The sequence below is a fragment of the Anarrhichthys ocellatus genome, unplaced genomic scaffold, assembly GCF_004355925.1.
Source record: "Anarrhichthys ocellatus isolate YVR2014 unplaced genomic scaffold, GSC_Weel_1.0 scaffold110, whole genome shotgun sequence".
Classification (NCBI taxonomy): Eukaryota; Metazoa; Chordata; class Actinopteri; order Perciformes; family Anarhichadidae; genus Anarrhichthys; species Anarrhichthys ocellatus.
Genome location: NW_022280140.1, coordinates 903,720 through 923,196, shown reverse-complemented (window position 1 = coordinate 923,196; position 19,477 = coordinate 903,720). Strand labels below are relative to the sequence as shown.

The following is a 19,477-nucleotide window of genomic DNA, read 5'->3' as shown; positions in this document are numbered from 1 at the left end:
CAGGACAGACTGTCTCCATCACATGTAAAGCCAGTTCAAGTGCTAGTAGCTGGCTTCACTGGTACCTTCAGAAATCTGGAGAATCTCCCAAACTTTTGATATATCAGGCTACAAATCGTCAGTCTGGGATTTCAAATCGTTTCAGTGGAAGTGGATCTGGAACTGACTTCACTTTGACCATCAGTGGAGTTCAGACTGAAGATGCAGGAGATTATTATTGTCAGCAGAGTAACAGCGTCCCGTTCACACAGTGATACACCGTCGTACAAAAACCTCCTCAGCTGAAGAGGAACTGATCTCACTCAACAGCTGAATAGAAATAGAAGAAATGTAAGTTTGACTGACGATGAAGTCAATATAACAGTAGAATGTCAGGAAATACTATTTATACTATAGTAATTAATTATGCTATATGTTTAATACCATAGTAAGTATAACTTTTTACTTTGTCAATCCAATACACACTTAAGCATTTTAATACTTAATTTCATATATTTATAATTTTGTATCCTTCTCCATCATCATACACTAACAGTATAACTGCACGTATTTTTATGAACATGTGAAGAATAAAACTTGAAATAGATTTTTGGTCGTTGTACATTGTTAAATTGTTATAAATGCAACATTTTTTTCTTCCTATTTTGTTTATCTTCCATGAAATGCACATGACACATATTTTAATTATTGTATATATATAATATATATATATAATATATATGTTTAATATTACCTTATCTCTTATTATCAAAATAAAGTTTTCAACCTGCCAGGCCTCGTTGGAAGAGTCGGTCCAGATGGAGGTGGAGGAAATGAGAAAGGGGACAGAAACAACCCTCTGATTCTCGTTACTGTAACAGTTACATTGCGGTCTGTGGTAGTTTCACTCCGTTGCTCATATGAATCCCATTTGAACCATGCTGTCGCTGGAGTTTCAAAGTTTCATATATTATTTAATGGTGACATCTTCTGGTGCAAATGTGACATTGCTTCATGTTCAGGGGAAGCTTTGTTGATTACAGAAGCAGGACAGCAGTTTAGCATTGTTTTAAGGTCAGACCGTGTTGAGGTATTTCAGCTATTCATTGATATTTTCTTCACTGACTCATCAAAGTCTCAGTTGTAGCTTCATCATAGTCGGATAGACCTTCATCTTCACTCTGTGGTTATTTGATATTTAATGTCCTTGTTTTCCAAATAACAGGGAAATAAGGACAGCAACTAAAAACTGTTATCTTCTTTGTCTTTCAATTTTTTATCACTTCATTATTACGTTTCTGATTGGATTCTGTGACCATTTGTAATAACAATACAAGCAATGTACAAAGCATCATCATTATAAACTCCACCCAGGAACAGGGAGGTACAACGACAACAACAACAAAAAGCTTTAAAGCTATAAAATATCTTACCACCAAGCTGAAAAGCAGCAGTTAATTGACCACACTTCTCAAATCACTACAGCAAGGTCAGAATTTAAACAACTGGAACTCACTAAAATGAAGCTCCTGTTAAATCTATAATGTTTATAAATCTGCTGTTTTTTATGTTGACACACAGTTTGTACAATAGTAAGGAATAACAGCTTTTATGTGCCGTGTTCTATTGAATTATCTGAACTTTTAGGTCTATTATTTATCATTATTATGTCGTTATTATTTACTACAGGTGCAGTACTCACAGATGGCCATGGGGTTGAAGGGAGGCGCTCTTCTGCACTAGCAGCTGTGAAGAAGATGGGAGCAACCAGGTCTGAACACCTAATACCTGTGACAGTCAGCAGAAAGGGCGTGGCCTCCCGCAAAATAACAGAAGACAAATCAATGTAGGGATTTAGATATTGATTAATGAAATACCAGTTGGGAGAATGAATCGATAAAAAGAGACATAAATACTTAAAATCAGATGCGATAAAAACAAAAAACGTTCTCATAAAATATGAAACTAACTATACCTAAGGCTTAAGCTAACATATTGCTAATTGGCACTTAATACAAAATTCAACTTAGGCTGATGAGCAAATTCTCCTCATCTTCACCATTGTGCATCCGGACCCTCGTCTTCATTCCTCTGCTCCTTATCCATCCAGTTCAGGGCTCATATTTTTGTTGTTGATTGTAGCACGTTAACATGTAAAAATGTTCTAATTAGCACTACATACAAGGTATAGTCGAGACTGGTGGGACTGACGTTTGTTTTTAAATATCTACTAAACCAAAAAGTACAAATTTAACTAATTTAAATTTTGACCTGATGCCAAATGAGAAGTCAGGCGATCATCAACGTTGTCACAGTTTATCCTCTGGGGAACATGAGTGTTAGTACCAAATGTCATGGAGATCAATCGTTGTTGAGATATCTCACTCTGGACCAAACAGGCCCACAGACCCACCATGACATCCTAACAGCTGCTAGCATTGCTAAAAATAAAGTGAAGATACATGAGAAAACGTGACCATAACAGCTGTAGAGATTTACAACAGTTTTACTATTATTTTAGTCTGCAATCAAATTCATCTCATCTATTTTGTTCTTTTTCTTGAGTTGATTGAGAAGGATCATAAATCGATTCATCCAGAAGACACTGTGAAGACCAGACACACAGAAACACAACAAATCACTGGAAACGGTTGCACATCTTCCTGTAAATAAATAGTCAATGTTTTGTTGTTTTTACCGTAAATAACGTGACATAATAAACGTCAGAAAGCGACTTAAAGCACACCACAACAAGACAGGATAACTCACAGCTTTGCCTTCAAAATAAGAGACTTGCTGTTTTCATGCCATTTGTTCTTAGACCTGCACTCTGTCATTTTTTTTAACACAATATGCGAATTAACTGCAACTTTCCTAAACTAATGATGTTAATCTGTTTGTTTGTTTTCTTTAGTAGACTTTACTAACATAAAGTTTCATGTTTTAAGTTGACATAGTTGTTTCTTGCAGTACTTTATTCCTGTCAGTAGTCCTTGTTTGTAAAATATGTTGGTAGGCAGACGACATTACGTCCATTCATTTGTAAGTCATTTATTCTGCGACATCTGTGTGCAAAACATTCAGATGTCGCAAATGTTGAATACGAAAAAAAGTGCAGTGAAGCCTTCACAATAGTGGTATCATTGTTTTTTTAAATAGTGGAGTTTAAGAAAGGATATTTACTCAACGACCGACTTATGCAGCACCAGTGCATCGTTGGAGCTTTTATTTTGACACAAATGACCTGAACACATCTGGGGCTGTTCTTCGGGGTGCTTGACTCCACATGCTGCAGCACAGACGGTTTACAGAGAGTAGAAACAGGGACAGGAGGGGCACTCACAGCTTGACTGGGAGTTTTGTTTTCCCTCTCACTCCACACAGAAACTTGTTTTAAAACTTTTAATATCAATACTTTTTTTTTTTTGTTCCTCCACCGCTGCAATGTCGTCCACCGGGAGCTCCCTGGCCTGTGAGGGGATGTACTCCAAACTGATAGACGACGAGGACGCATATGACGATCTGAACCGCAGGCCAGATGTGGGGCTCAGCGGTAAGTACTCAAAGTATTTCATGTAACTGCTGCGTCTTCACGGAGGATTAAAATCACTTCTGCTGCTTAATATTTGAGTTACTTTTATTTGAGTCTCTCTTGTTGACTGTTTTCAGTTCACGCGCTGCTTTATTGAAGACAGAATGTGTAAAATACCGGATTCACTACACAAATCAAAACACACGCAAGCTACGTTATTTCACCTTAATGTCAGTTTTGCACACCTTTGTTTGTGTCATCCAGCAGTAGAATGAAGTAAAGTTTTAATTATTATTTATTATCAATTTTGAATTATGATAATACTTGCTAGGGCTGCCAGTAATGATTCTTTATCATCAATTAATCGTATTTGCTCTGTTCATAGATTCATTGTTTCGTCTATTTAATGTCAGAAACTTTTTCTGCTTTAAACTTGTCTCATAGTGCACTTTTCAAAACAAAACAAAAGTGCAAAGTGCATTACAAAGAGCAAACACTACACACATTACAACATAAAATCCATACAAAGTATCGCAATAGTGTAAAAATGAACTTGTCCTTGTGGGCATGTTAGCATGCAGATGTTAAATTAGTAATAATAAAAGCTAAAATAGAGTAAAACACCTTTAAGGATATTTAAGCAATGGGTGAAAGATCGAAGGGTTGAAGCCATGACTTTTGCATTCACTTTTTTTCCCACACAAACTCTTCTCCTTGGGATTTGGAATCAGCTCTCGATCATTTAATTTATAGACTAAATGTAAATAAAAAACGCGGATTATGATTCATGGACACAATCGAGTTATTCACTAAATATCATGAAAGTTAGTTCATATGTATATCAGACACTGACAGCCTAACAACAGCATTAATAATAAATCCTTAAATCTGTGTGGGAATAAATCTTCCCGCCTGGTGACGGTTGTATCGTGTCCAAACAAATCAAATCCGTCACTGTCGTGCAGCCAAATTTCCCAACATCCCAGAAACTGACTTGACAGCTTTTTCACAAGTCTGAACAGAGCAGAGTAGATTCCTCTGAGTTATTCTCCTGTAAATGAAGACATTGTAAAGAGCTGGAGGGGCCACGACGAGTAAGATCCGGTACCATACCATCATAGTGTACGCAAGTTCTGGTATCAAAATCAGTATCGGGAGAGAAAAATGGTTCCAGAACATCTCTACTAAAAGTGCTGATTTCAGTTTAGTTGATTTCATGCATCACAACTGTTTCAGTTCCTTTAATGCAACAGTACAGCAGCACAGTCACGTGCAGTGAGGGGTTCATTTAGGGCACTTGTGTTCATAAACTTACACTCCGAAATGAAAACATACAAACCAGCATTATGTCAGGCATGAGAAAGCAAGACAAGTTACAGCAGTAAATTGCTGCAACCGGGACAAAAAAACATTCACATTAAACGGGCTTGATATTTAGCTCTATGTGTATCAGTATACAATATCCAGAAAACTCGATTTATTAGATTGATAAACGATCTTACCGTCTTCCCACTTCCAGCTCACCCAGTCTCCCCAATCAGACTGATCCCCAGGCCGAGCGGCCCCGGGCCCTACCGCCTCGCCACCATCTGCCTGGCTACGCTGTGTGCCGTCCTGCTGATCTCCATCATAGCCGTCACCGCACACTGTGAGTATACGAACTGTCAGATACTTATGTCTTTCATTTTGTTTATTGCTTTTGGTATTAAAGTTTTAAAAAAAATACATTAATGGAACCCTGTGGAGTTTTTCTGACACTAGCGGTGTACCAACATTCCCAACACGCGTTCAACCAGCACAAACATGTGGATGAGAGTGTCATCAGACGCCTTTTGCAGACTACCGATGCTGTATTATTAAAATTACTAAATTACAAATAAAAACACTCACCCGCAGCCTTCAGGTCAACTTTTAGCTTAAAGCAGTGTGATCCGGAACTTAGATACTTTCATACTTTCCAAGATGTTCCTCTTAAATGACCTTTAAGTTAATTGATAATGTTTACCATATATGTTCCACAGATAAGAACAAACCTCAGAGAGATGGAGAAGTGACCTCAGAGATGCAGAAGCAGACGCAGGACTCGGACACGTCAGCTTTGACTGCCTCCATCAGCAAACTGCAGGAGGAGAGAAAACAGCTGCAGAAAGAGAAGAACGAGCTTCTGGCCAAACTGGACACAATGATAGCCACTAAAGGTAGACGGCTCCATATTTGTATATGGGTTTGTTTTGGTCACACACATATAAACTTCTAGACTGTTACTGAGGATGAACTGTGCATTTTGAGGACCGCACTGATCTGCTTCCCGGATGCTTAATCGCACTCTTTCATCAGCTCCTGAGGTGATCAAACCCACGACGAAGGCCCCGATCGTCTGCCCCGTGGACTGGCATCTCTTCAACAACAGCTGTTACTTCATCTCCAGAACCACGAGGGATTGGCCCGAGAGCAAGTCGTACTGCCAGAGCCAAGGAGCTTACCTGGCCATCATCCACACGGCGGAGGAGCAGGTACAGTGTGCGACATGAGCTGCACGGTCGCAATGTGACGGTCAATTGAGCTGTCTGTCTGCTATACTAAAACAACCAGTGATGAATGTGTTCTTTGGATGCACTTCAACATTTCCTTTGTCTGCGTGTTTCCTCTCAGTCGTTTCTGTGGGATCATCTTCCCAGAGGCCACTGGAACGCCTACTGGTTCGGGATCACTGACGGGCACACAGAGGATGAGTGGAAATGGGTGGATGACACCCCGCTGGACGGAGGGTAGGTTCACTTCTTTTACAACTCATCTCGCCTCCTAACCAGGCGGAAATGTGTCTTAAAGCTGCATTCTCTCTAGTGTCCACCAGGGGGCGACTCCTCTGGTTGTATAGAAGTCTATGAGAAAATGACTCTACTTCTCTCTTGATTTATTACCTCAGTAAACATTGTAAACATGAGTTTATGGTCTCAATCTCTAGTTTCAAGTCTTCTTCAATACAGCATGATGTTCATTTAGTACATTATGGTCCATTTAGAGTCAAACAGACCATAAAGCAGGTAAACACATCGTAGTTTTTAAAAAGAGATGTCACTTCCGCGACTTTTGGGTTTGTAGTATTTGTAATTATGTATTTTCAAAGTTTTACAAAAAAATGCAGATTTCCGGACATACAAAATTATCTTTTAAATTGAGAAACATCATATGTGATATTCACGGCACAACTTGACTGATTGTCAAAAAATAAAGATTTGTCTCTTGCCAATGACTAGTGTAGCTACTAAAGCCTGCAATACATACAAAAGTGTACAATAAACAAAAGTTTCTCACTCATTCTTGTATTTATTTATTATTCATGAGGAACTTCACAAGGTATTAAAGAAGATACAGGAGATGAAAGTGGCCTTGAAAGGACTGAGTCTCTGTTGGTGGATGAGTGGAGTTATGAACAGTTCATTTCTGCCCAAACTTTGAGTTCACTCCTGTGGCTGCAGACTGTCTGTGATTCACACATACCTGAACAAACACCCACACACACATTGACTGACCATTGGACCTCTGTTGAACACTGACTTTGGCACAGATTTGGGTCTGCAAGCCGCACTGTGATGGTTGTTGGACTGGAATGGAGAGAGTCAGCGGGCGAGGGGGAAGATGTAGCCAGCGGAAGGAAAAGGGGGAAGCAGACGAGGCAAATAAACGCTGTTCAGTGCAAACTCTAACGCAATACTTCCTGTTTCACTGGAAAGTCATCCCTGAGGTGCAGAACATTTTTGAATGGAAAAAAATCAAAAAAGGAAGTGAAGCTTCTGGACTCCAAAGACAGAATTGTCAGGGCCGATTCAAAGGTCTGGACCCAGGCAATGGAAAAGTATACTTCTTTAAAGCTATTAACGGTTTGAAACCAATGTGATCCTTATTCTTAGCCAGCAGCATTGACGGATGCAGATGTCAAAGGTTTTAGTAAACGAGAGAGACAATCACTCCAGCTAACTATTTCTGGCACTTTTCACGTGAACAACCGGGGACAACGTGATGAATATCCTCCAGGAGAGATGAAATGTGCACCGTATCGCCACATTTAAACTACATTACATTTCCAACTCTCTGAATGACGGCTGGCTGGCTTTTTCCTGTTATAGTCATTATTATAAATTGAATATTTTGTGGTTTTGGACTGCTGGTTAGACATCACCTTGGGCCCTTTTTACAATTGTATTTACATTAATCGTAGTAATGTGAGGCATAGATGTTAAGTACATAAACAATGAGTTAAAGGTTCTAGATGTTACAGATGTGAGGTAACAGCTGGAAGCAGGCCCAGATCATGTCCGCCTGCTGAAACAGCAGCTCTGAGCAGCCTTATGTAACTGCTGCGGGGAGCTTCACGGCAGGTGACCCCTGACCTCTGATCTCTGATGAAAAACAAATGAGTCTGAAGAAACTGTGGAAAAATACATTTTGCTTTAAAACGCAAAGTCATCTTCGAGTCTGGCTTCCCGCTTGTTTTAATATTTTGTTCTCAGTGAAGTTTCGTTCCCGTCTTCTGCCAACTCAACAGATTTATTAATAACCATCTGATTTCTCTTCCTCATTTTGAAAATGTCAAACCTTTTGTCATTCCTCTTTTGCCCCCTGCATTCCTTTCCTTCCTCTTTTCCTGCTAAGATGTTCGTTATTTTTTCCTCATGTTGTTTCGGCTCAGCTTGCTGCTGGGTGATTTCATATTTACTGTAATATTTAACCTTTATTCTTGAACCTTTAACCACTTTTTATGCGGGCTGCTACTGTTATGTTTGTATCCTGTAAGCTTCTCTAGAAATAAATTAGTAGGATTAATTGATTCATGAGTATAGACTCACATAAAAATAATTCTTCTTAATCATCACTTATTTTCATTTTATTTAACCTTTATTCACTCAATTGCCGAAAGATAATTCTATAATTTACACCTAATTTACCAAACTTCTCATTTGTAAGACACTCGACAGATTGTCTTCTAGGAGAACATCCAGATATTTACACGTTGAGACTCGTTCAATCACCTTATTATTAACTCGTGACCCCTCAATGTGTGTGGCGGTGTCTGTATCTGCAGAGGCTCTGCCCTCTTTTCTTACATGGCTATGTTCCAGACGTTTCTGGGCCTCAATGAAAACGTTGCGACAAGGTGACCGATTGTAAATGCCCATCCAAGAGGATGCACACAACGCAGAAAAAACACAAATAAAATGAGACAAAATGACAAGCGGGCAAAGCTGGTTCAAGATTAGACTGACTCTGGCATTGGCTTTTACCCGCTGGCTGCGATTTTGAGTATTGTGTTTACAATTCTACTCATTCTGCCTTTGACTGTATTGTTGACCGAGGTGATTTTTTTCCTCCTCTACTAACTGCAGTTTTTGGGAGGTCGGCGAGCCCAACAACCACATCAACGAGGACTGTGGCTACATTGTGAAAACACGCGTGTTGGAGCGAGTGGCGATCCGGAGCTGGTACGATGCCCCCTGCACCATGTACTTGCCCTTCATCTGTGAGAAAGACATGGCCGCCGTCGCCAGCTCCGCCGTACCACACTGAGACATCAGCGCCGCTCTGGTCGTCTGTAGTTTGTCCCCTGCAGGCATGAAAGCAACTTAAAAACTGACACAATACAGTCAGATATTTCAGGTTTACGGGATGAATATAAGATGAATGAAATTTAATGAACTTCTCTCCTTTTATTGTATCAAAAGCACTGGTCTGTATGTTTTAGATATTCCGTATATTCTCGGTCACTGATCTTGTGATGAATATCGGTATTTAAAGATGCAATGCGTAAGATCTGTCCAGAAGTTTAGTTAAAAAACATTCAAAAATTAGCTAACATCCTATAACAGCATGTGAAGAGGTTGAAGTGTTGTCTGTGTTGTGTTGCAGAGATGTCTACTGAAGTTAGCATGCTAACCAGCTAGCACCGGCCCGTCCTGTCGTGTGATTCCACTTAAAACCTGGAGAGGTGATAGTGAGTCGCTGTAGCGTCCAGTCTGTCCTCAGTCCAACATGAGAGGAAGTAGAGCTACAGTCATGTTGAGTTACTAATATTCACGTGTGGCTTCGGCAGTTGTTTTTTATAGCAGCAGTCTGGTTGAATTGGTGTGTCTTCTTGCATTGCTGTTAGTTAGTAGTTGACTGTAAATTGAGATTTACAGGACCCTGAGGTGAAATGCTGCTCCCTATTTGTTTTGAGTATGTGGCCAAATCTTACTCATTGCATCTTTAAAGAAACTCCTGTGAGATTATTATGGAACTGTTCCTTTTTAGGTCTTTAGAAGTACAATAAATAAACACAAAGGTAACATTTAGATTGTAGAACTTCACATCAAGTCCAGTTAGACTGAAGAGGTTTTTTCATCACGTTTCCTTGTAAATTGAAGGATGTTGCAGCCTGAGAGGAAGACTCAATTATCAGGGTTGAATAATACTACTGCTAATAATTATCCATCAAGTATCAGATCACAACTACCGAACCTCCTTGAATGAGGGCTGTGGTGCTTCTTTGGCTTTATGTTACCAAAGGTGTTTCATATGGTTTTACTTTTGTTTCTTTGCCTTTTACTACATAATCGATTCGTTTTTTGTTTTGTTTTGTTTTGATCAGGGATTCAAGATAATTATCAATGTTATCATTTATTTTTTTACATAATAAATGAACTTTTTAGTGTTTATAATAGATGTATGTTAACTGTACAAGTATCATGATGGTAACTGTGCACACGTGTGATTAAGAATGATCATTTTGAATATAATGCACTTTTAAATAAAGTTTCATACTTTTTTTTGTTTTCCATTTGAATGTAACGTGAATCAAATATTTGAAATTATGCAGAAACATGTCCTGTGGATCTTGTAAATAAATAATAATGATAATTGTTTTGTCTCACATTACTTGTGTTTTATTTAATTATATGAACAATGCTTCAGAGTACTATGTGTGATGGGAAAGATTTCTCTTTGGTGTTACAACTCACATCTTTACTGTTTTGATTCAGTCTCGCTGCTCATCGTCCTTGTCATCCTTGTTGTTGTTGTTGCCCAGCAGGTGGCACTAACAACACGAGCAGTCCATCTGTAGAATGTGTATGGGTGGGAGGCTGCAGGCCACATTTACCTAAAGATAGCAAAGAAAATAGAGTACAGAGCAACTTAAGTAGATTGTTAAACGCTTCATGGTGAATTTATTTGAGGTATTTCCTCCTGCTGTATTTCTTGGTGCGAAAAGTTTCAGTTTTGGTTCATAAAAGTATGGAAAGAGTTTTGAAAAAAAATGTAAAACTACTTTGACTGTCTGATTGACGGGTTAAGATTTTGTCTCTTCTTCTCTGGACTTGAAGCCCTACATATTGTCTTCATCTCATCCACTTCCTCTCTTGTCAAACTGGGCTGAGAGTGTCCCTGAATGAAGAAGCCAAATGTGGGGTTTGTTGTGTGCACGGTTTTTATTGCTCCTTCCCTCCTGAGCTCGTTAGCACAGCGAGTTATCAGGAAGTTAGCCAGCCCTCTTCTGTCACAGTCCATTATCCCAGATTACAGGCTGACACAGAGAGCGAGACAGGGCGGAGTAATAGTGTCCCTTCAACAAATCAAACAACAGACCTGTTTCTAGTTTCAGTTTCAGGAACCCGAAAAGAAAATGTCTATTTCAGAAGCATAAACAGAAAATGCAGGGGGACAAAAAGCATAAACATGGTGCTCAAATCATTTAGCTACAATCACCCATAAAGTCTCCAGTAACTATCATATAAAGCGCAAAATATTATTTCAAGGTTTTAAAGGTTTGAACTACATTAAAAAAATGTATTTGCATTTATGGAAATAAATAACAAAAATTCTCAAGTCTGTGAGGTGCCAATATGTACATTCAGACAAGTTTCATACTAAGTGAAAGAAGATGGGAGATTAACTACTAATACTATAGTTTCCTGATTGAACTTTAATGTAAAAACTGTGCTTTGAGAGCTGCTAGAAATACAACGTGGGACTTGAAGTTACAACATCTGCGTGGCCGAATTAATGTTTCTTAAACATCTGAGCTGTCAGCGTTTTTCAATACACAGCAGGTCTCACACGGGGGATAAACATGTACGGTGTTCAGATGAGGCTGCACAATCCTGCACAAACACATTTTTTTAATGATGACAAATAATTGAACAAAATGAAGCTGGTTAATTGAAAGTTAAAAATACGATTAAAGAAAACAAACTCTTTTGGGAAGTAGGAAACAAAGTTGGCGCCTTGACAAGAGAGTTGTTGTGTGCGTTTTTTACACTGATTGTTTGGTTTTGTACATTCAAAATCAATATATAAGACAAACTCACGCAGAACATTTTATCTGATGCACAAACTTTCTGGCTTTTGTCTAATATATCTTTTCATAGAAGAAGAAGAGAGTGGAGCACGTATCACACACACACACACACACACACAAATGTACTCAAAGAACAGACGCACAAATCTGATACCTAAAAAATGGTGTAACACAACTTTAGTATGCAAATTCTGAAAACATTAATGAATTAATTTTAAATACTGACTATAATCTATGAAATGTTGCACTTAACCTCATGCAGTGCCTGAAAGTTAGATAAACCTGAGCAGCAGAATGGACTTGAGTGCCTCGCTGTAGGACAATACGTCCCTGAATAATGTCAGCACTCTAAAAACCTGTTGCGTCAATTGCTAAAAAGAGACACAACGCAAGGTGAGGCTTACTCTCAAAGTCCCCCTTAGAGGAGGCCGTCAAACACCACTGATGATGTCAGTATGAAGCATGAGGTCAAACGCTGGATTAGCAGGATCTCCAGCCAATGAGGACGAGGCTTGCGGCTTAGAGCTGCAGTGTAGTAACGAGGGTACATTACCTGACAGAGCAGAGAGGTTGACATTGTGAGTTCACGTCTTACGCATAAAAAACAGCCAATTGGCACGCCGTCAACGGAGACGATTGAGCTCATCTAAAAAGTTGTCTCTTGGAAAATGTTGATATCGGCTGATAACCACGTTGGAGGTTTTAGTGTCTTGACGACCACAAACAGAAATAAATTCTTATTTTGTTGGTTTCCATCTCTTCTTCTACGAATGTCCCGCAACACAAACAGTTCTCCTGCAGCGTTTAGGCAGCAAAACTACATGGTTAGGTTTCGGAAAAGATCGCGGTTTGGGTTAATGTAGCTACAGACGTCTTGATACTTAAGTACAGAAGTCAACATTGACTTCTGGTTTTAATGGGACTCAAACAACAGTGTTCTGGGTAAAAGTCTTCTGTTTTTGGACCCATCCATCCACCGTGACCTCCTCCCTGTATGGACGTTATCGCTCGTTATGCTACGACAGATATTTCATAAAGGAATTGGTGGAGATCGTACCAGAGCTAAAAAGGAAAGTGAATATTGGACAGAAGTCCATGTGGTGGACAAAAACCCAACCCAAAATATTGGTAACTTCATAAACTGATAGCATGTCAGGGGTCATGTCATGTGTCTCCAGGTATATATGTATAAACAGTTTCCTTGCCACCCAAAAATGTGATTTACTATACAGCAAAACTTTACTATTTTCTCCTATTTTTTCCTATTTCCTCCCAGATTACGTTTGTTTTTGACATATTTTAAATGCATTTCTAATTATACTTTGCGGTACTCTACCTAAGCAGGGGGACATGGTGGATAAACTGGCCAACACAGGACTCTGAACGGGGAGACCACTGTCCATGTCTGGTGTGCAACCAAAAGACGATGTTGACGGACCGTAACTAAAGTAACGTAAAAAAATTTACATCAAATATCTGGTTGTTGCATGATCTGTTGTCCTAGTCAATATTCCAGCAACGGACTCAAGTTCTACAGAATTCAGACAGGATCAGGATCGTTTCAGAGCAACAGGTGTTTCAGTTTAACCAGTGACCGTGTTAGCTGGTGACTTTCAGCCGAATGAGTCCGTGGTTGCTCGTGGTAACTTGCTTAAATGGTTGGCGTAGATAATAAACAGAGATGGGTATGTATTTGTAATTGATTGAAGGCTTCTACGAGGACACCTACATGTTCTGTTGGTGTTTTCAACAGCTGCCGACACTGAGAGCATCTTAGAGTCACCAGTTAACTTGTTCACTCGTTAAACCGGCGGCGTCTATGGCTGCAAGCTGTTGAAAGGGTTGACCATCACTGGACTGTTTGTAGCGCCCATTTTAAAAGTGAATAAAGTCAAACCTCTGAGTCTCTGTCATGAATGTATAACAGAGTTGGATCCTCTAGTGACTTGAAGCTGGTAATGTCTCTCTGGTGTCACGTTACACGCTGGTTTTCACCACCAAACACATGTTGATACACACTAAATATGGGGCCTCTTGCTAATGTGTTCTACTCACTCACTAACGTTACTCGGATCTGGAAGGTGAACTTGTTTAGGTTGCAATCGCCATCTTTGGTGGTTAATGCCCTCACATAGCTTGACAAGCTATTGCACTCCGTCGCTGTTCCGTAACGTACGTCATCGTTGTGTACAAACTGTAAGAGGATCTATATGGATGGGGGGAAATTAACTATTCCTTTAGGGATGTGATTAATATCACACACATTATGAGAAGTTCCCCACCTTTCCGAGAAGAAGAAGAAGAAAAAGAAAATCTCCACTCAAGCCACAAATCAGATTACAAGATGTCAAGGAGGGGGCGGACCAAAGAGATCATCTCTCATTGGAGAGCAACACCTGCTCTACTTCCTGTCATTGATCGAATCAAAACCTCTCTCTTTTCCTGCCTCACTGTCGGCATCCAAATATATCTGACCTTCGTTTGTTTGAACCCAGTGTGGAGAAGAAATTACTTCCAAAGTGCTGATGATTTGGCCTTATAAAATTAAGTTTGGATGGTCCCACTGTCTCTTGATTTTTAATTATAATTTGAAAAAGCAGCTGCCATATTTCTGAGGCAAAACTCTACGTTTGACTCTTGATCCATTTGCGTTCGCTGCCTTCGCTGTGTGTCAGGTGTGACGCACTTTCAGCCTGACCTGCTCTAATTCCCTAACGAGATTGCCCGTCACCGGATATCCCATTAGTCCCTGATTAACCGGGCTCAGCTCATTAGCGTTGCGAAAACCAATTCACCCATGTCAACCTCCGCCCCAAACTATCCATCCCCGCTCCTGCATCCTGACAGAAAACATGCACTGCAATGCCAGGATTCAGAGTACAATGTCACCTCTCTGTTGTGGTAGGACACAGGGGACATATCCTGAGAATCAAGTGAACTGAAGAAATGAAAATAATGTCTCAAATGTATGAATATGTGGTTACAAATGATCTTACGTGCTTCCTTAGGATGACTAAAATTGTTGGAATTAGGCTCATTTTTGCATTTTTTAATTTTTGTTCTGGCTTTTAGTTTGCAGTCATTACACCTACATAAATACGGGTTGCTCGTCGCATTAAACAAAACTTTCTTTCATATTTTATTACGTGCATGGCTGATGTGTAAGTTTCCTTCCCTCAGGGCCTAATTTTCAAGTGCAACAGGTGTAGTTTCTCTGCAAACCTACACAGTCTTTCGTCTCCTCTCTCATATTCTCACATTTCACCTCCAGCTGTTCCCTTTCTCTTCCTGCCTTCTTCTTTTATTTTGACCTCATAACCTAATTTTCCTGCTCCAATCGGTTTACCTGCCTCCTCTCGCCAGGCTCCCCTCTCCCTGTCTTTCTCTCTCCCTCTACCTTCCCTCTCTATTTCCATCTTTGAGCTTTATCCCTTCATCCCTTATCTCCCTCATCCCCTCCAATCCTCATCTGTTCTTCACTGTGGAGGAAGGGAGAGAGAAAGAGAGAGTTTCTCACTAGTAAGCTGCTACCAGTCTGCCGGGGGAGAGCGTCGGAGGAGCCTGCGAGCACCCTGGGATTGTGGAATCTAAAAAAACTTCAAAGGGGACCAGGATCTGCAGTCGGTGCAGAAGGAGAGAATTGACCACGTTGTGTGTAGAAAAAGGTGAGCTTCTTCTTCTACGCTTCCTCTTTTCAGGTGCTTCCTCTGCTGTTGGAGAACGTCTGGAGCTGCAGCGAAACGCTGTGAAGCTGCGTCTCTAACTTTGTGAAACTAGAAAGAAAGGAAGTGGATTTCCTTTGCTTTTGTGTGAATTAAAAAAAACAGGAAGTGGACTATTGCTTCACCGTGCAACACAGGAGAGTTATGGTAAACTATTTCCGCACATGGCCTCCTGCTAACCACGAAATGTAGCTGCACCTGCACGTTGCAGTGATTTCGTAGAAGCATGAGCTTTCCCTCCAATGCTCACTTCTGAGTTGTTGTGTAAAATCCAGCACGGGAAAGCTTCTCCACTCTGCAGGCTCCTAATACTTTCTTTAGTATATAGAATCGCATCCAAAGTAATGATTCCTTAAACCCTTTGAAGGTGATCTTTGGATTGTAGGGAAGCTGCCAAAGAGGATTGGTGCCTCAGGTGTGGCAGCAGTAAGCTGCAGCCTGAACTGTCATACAGGGACCGACGTCCTCCGGCTCACTCAGGCCAGCAGATTTCTATGCTGCAGGCTCGATGTTGCTTGGGGGGCTATTGCAAAACGGGGTTTTGTTTCTTACTGATACACTTTTTCAATTGTTTTTGGAATTCTTCTGGAGAACGGTTTCACAGAGCAGAAACTTTTCATGTGTGAGCGCACAAATACATTATCGTTTCTGTCAAGTAAGAGAACGGGACCGCAGAGGAGGAGCTGCTGATGTTTGACTGTGACATAGACTCCACATCTCCCTCCCTGCCTGTGTATCTGATCCCGGAGTAAAGAGCAGTCAGTAATCGGATGACAGGAGATTTGACCTGTAAAGCTTCCTTTAAGATCTCCTGCCGGGGATTTAAAGCCCTGTAGCAGCCCACCCTACAACCACTGCCCATATCCTCCACCCTGCATCCTGTCACAGGCTGCAAGTAGTCCTCATCCTGACCCTTCACTTCTTCTGTTCAATGAATCCTTTGATTGTATTGTGCAAGACACGTGTCGGGCTGCAGCTTTACCTTCTTAATTATTCTTCTATTCTATTAAGTGTTCAGTCTATGAAAATGTCGGCATGACATTTTAAGGCTTATGGTCACTGATTTTCAGCAAATCCAAAGCGTTTAAGAAGCTGTAACCCGGGAATGTTTGGCATTTCAACAAGTTTTTATTTTTCCTTGTCTGACTGTGTTCCCACAAACTGCCACGTTGCATCACCATATTATATTAGTATTATTTTTACCGTTGCAAATGAGTAATGTTTAAGCGTAATTATAAGAGAGGGGGGGGGGAACTGTTGCTTATTTTGTTATTTTCTGTATCCAACTGAATTCATTTTTGCATTTTGTCAACCATGCATTGAACGATGGAAATTCCGCTATTTAGCATCAACAATCGTATGATTAGTGCAGAGTTTTAGCTTTGAGAGACTTTCCTTGCCATTAAGCTGAATTTAGCACGGAGGTTGTTGAGGTTAAATAAGTCAGGCGGCAGTATCCTATTACAGTATTAGTGTGAGGCACATACACTTAACTTCAACATGCAGGTCTCGAAATCAAAATGATGTTGAAGTAAAGGAACCGGTGTGTTTGAAAAGACAGCGATGACATTTAATACCAGGAGTAAAAAGCCATTCGACGCTTCTCTCGTTGCTGTTGCCTCACTGGGATGTCGGCGACTGAAAATGATTGTCTATGTTCATTGGTCTGGGTCCAAGCTAATGAGTTGACCTTAAAATGCTAATGTTAGTTAACAAATAAGTACCCAACACTGATTTAATCTAAAATATGATTGACAAAAAATGCTTTGGATCTTCCAAATGAGAAGCTAATCCTAAAAGCTCCACCAAAAGATGAGCTGGTCATGAATTCCTTGAGTTAAATCAGAATCAAGTACAATTGGCACATACAAGGGAACTGGTTTGGTGATTGGTGCATGACAATAAAGTAATGTAAATTAGATTAAGTTATTTAATTAAAGAGGAAATTTGCTGGATTTTCTGGAGATTTTTGATTGATCTCAACTCTGATATTGAACATTAAAACTTCAGAAATGTAGTGACGCAGTTCAGGGAATGCACATGCTGCATGTGTTACGTGTAGTTTTATATCTTGAGAAAAAAGTCTGGGTTTAGCTCCCTTCTTCACTCCCTTCCTTCCTTTCCTTCAAAATAATATTCTTTTCTTCTCTTTCCAATCCTGCCTCTGCTATTCTTTGTGCAATCTTTCCGTTGAGCCATCCTTTTTTAAAATGTATTTCCTTCTATGAACACTGTTTTCCCCTCACCTTGTCATTCCTTTTATCACTCTATGTCATTTTACAGAGCTAACTGTATTACAACTTTGGTTTAGGGAGGGATTACATCCGTCAAGTATGTGTCTAATCTAGACTTGATGGTGTAACAGCAACCTGAGTGTTCCAGATCAAGGTATCTGGGTCACTGAGTGATGCACAGCCCGGTCAGCGGTTCTCTGTGTACCTGCACTGGGCTGTAGTGTACGGCAGGAGTTCGACAGCAGTGTAGCCAGAGGCGGTGAATTCCTTCAGGAGTTGTGGAGCTGACTTGCCAATACTTGACATAACTAACACATGTTATTGTTTTTCTCTCTCTCTCTCTCTCTCTCTCTCTCTCTCTCTCTCTCTCTCTCTTTATTCCCATCCTCTCTTTTTCTCTCTTTTTCCAGATTGACAGTTCCTTTTTTCCGTCAGTTAACATCCCCAAATAAACGTCGCCATGGCAGCTGAGAAAGCTGAAATGGACATGCTGAAAAAGGAGTGCGATGGCCTCCGTGCACAGATTGAGGTGAGCAGCGTCCCGTGCAGGTGAAACGCACAGTGCTTCCTGTTGCCGGTTGTTAAAAAATGCTGAAGCAATGTGACGCCCCGATTACACAAACGCTCTGCCTCATGTGTTTCATTTCCAGTTTTATAAAAGTTTATTTAGCTTAAGAAGTAGAAACACTTTCTCAAACCATAAAGAAAAATATCAAAATCACTACAATTGGAAATACATGGTTTTAATTGGACAGTGATAATAGGTAAAATATACTTCAGTCCTACTGCCACTAGTACTATTACTAACTATTGTTTCCAAATCTACCTCTACCACCATTATTACTAGTACTATTTCAAGTGCCATTACTAAAAATAGCATTACTAGTATTTGCACTGATGCTATCACTGTCACAATACAGTGGTTGTAAAACTTTTTTCAATACTGAACCCCCTCTGAGATATTATTTTCAGCTAATTACCCCCTGAGCAGCTCAAAACGTACCGTGAATGTGATTGTATTTGTAGCTGAAGTTGACAGTTTACGCCAGTTAACGACTGCATTGAAAATAGGAATACTAAATACAAAGCGGGGTTTGTCAAACTTTCATATACATTTATAATTTTACTTAATATATTTTTAGGAATCATGCATGAAGGAAAAATCGCAGGTACCCCCTCCAGTACCACTAAGGATACTCTCACCTCAGCAGTACCACCTATCTCCATCCCTTTATATGACTTATATAGCACCGACAAATCTGTTTAATTGTTCTTCAGGGTCAGATCAAAATTGATCATGCACAACATAATCTTAATGAACTCAACTTAAAACTGCAGGTTAGGAGGACATTTGTGGAGCTGAGGTGGCTAAGTGAGGTCCTTGCTCTTTTCTTCTGTCTCGTCTCTGTTGTTTCACCCCAACATGTAATTCCCCGTGTGACCACCAGGCGTCCCGCAAAGCTGTGAATGACGGCAACATGACAGCAGCAGCAGGAGGGGCGTCCGATGTGGGCCGAGTCCAGCTGAAGCTAAGGAAGACACTCAAGGGACACTTGGCTAAAATCTATTCCATGCACTGGGCCGCTGACTCCAGGTGACATTGAGGAGGTTGACAGGACCACGATCTGTTAAATTGTCCCAGTAAACCACGATCTGTTCAATTGTCCCAGTAAACCAC

At 40.3% G+C, this 19,477-nt stretch overlaps 2 protein-coding genes across 2 annotated transcripts in view; both read left to right on the top strand.

The window, feature by feature from the left end:
• Nucleotides 1-243: 243 nt before the first annotated feature.
• On the top strand, nucleotides 244-10,408 carry LOC116399392 (CD209 antigen-like protein E). The gene is made up of 7 exons (XM_031876524.1): nucleotides 244-330; nucleotides 1,669-3,532; nucleotides 5,031-5,159; nucleotides 5,533-5,709; nucleotides 5,849-6,024; nucleotides 6,164-6,279; nucleotides 8,896-10,408. Exons 2-7 carry the CDS (start codon nucleotides 3,424-3,426, stop codon nucleotides 9,074-9,076), a joined length of 888 nt encoding a protein of 295 aa, XP_031732384.1. The 5' UTR covers nucleotides 244-330; nucleotides 1,669-3,423; the 3' UTR covers nucleotides 9,077-10,408.
• A 4,930-nt stretch (nucleotides 10,409-15,338) lies between these two features.
• gnb3b (guanine nucleotide binding protein (G protein), beta polypeptide 3b) overlaps nucleotides 15,339-19,477 on the top strand; it is a 10,765-nt gene continuing 6,626 nt past the window's right edge. The window contains exons 1-3 of the mRNA XM_031876495.1: nucleotides 15,339-15,508; nucleotides 18,210-18,328; nucleotides 19,248-19,393. Coding sequence (XP_031732355.1) covers nucleotides 18,260-18,328; nucleotides 19,248-19,393 — 215 coding nt within the window. The 5' untranslated portion in view covers nucleotides 15,339-15,508; nucleotides 18,210-18,259. The remainder of the gene's footprint in view (nucleotides 15,509-18,209; nucleotides 18,329-19,247; nucleotides 19,394-19,477) is intronic.

Excerpts from the sequence above, each read along its gene's own strand:
- LOC116399392 (XM_031876524.1), top strand. The coding sequence starts at position 3,424 with ATGTCGTCCACCGGGAGCTCCCTGGCCTGTGAGGGGATGTACTCCAAA. Across the intron at positions 5,160-5,532 it reads CATAGCCGTCACCGCACACT|ATAAGAACAAACCTCAGAGA; the intron begins GTGAGTATACGA and ends TATGTTCCACAG. Across the intron at positions 6,280-8,895 it reads GACACCCCGCTGGACGGAGG|TTTTTGGGAGGTCGGCGAGC; the intron begins GTAGGTTCACTT and ends TACTAACTGCAG.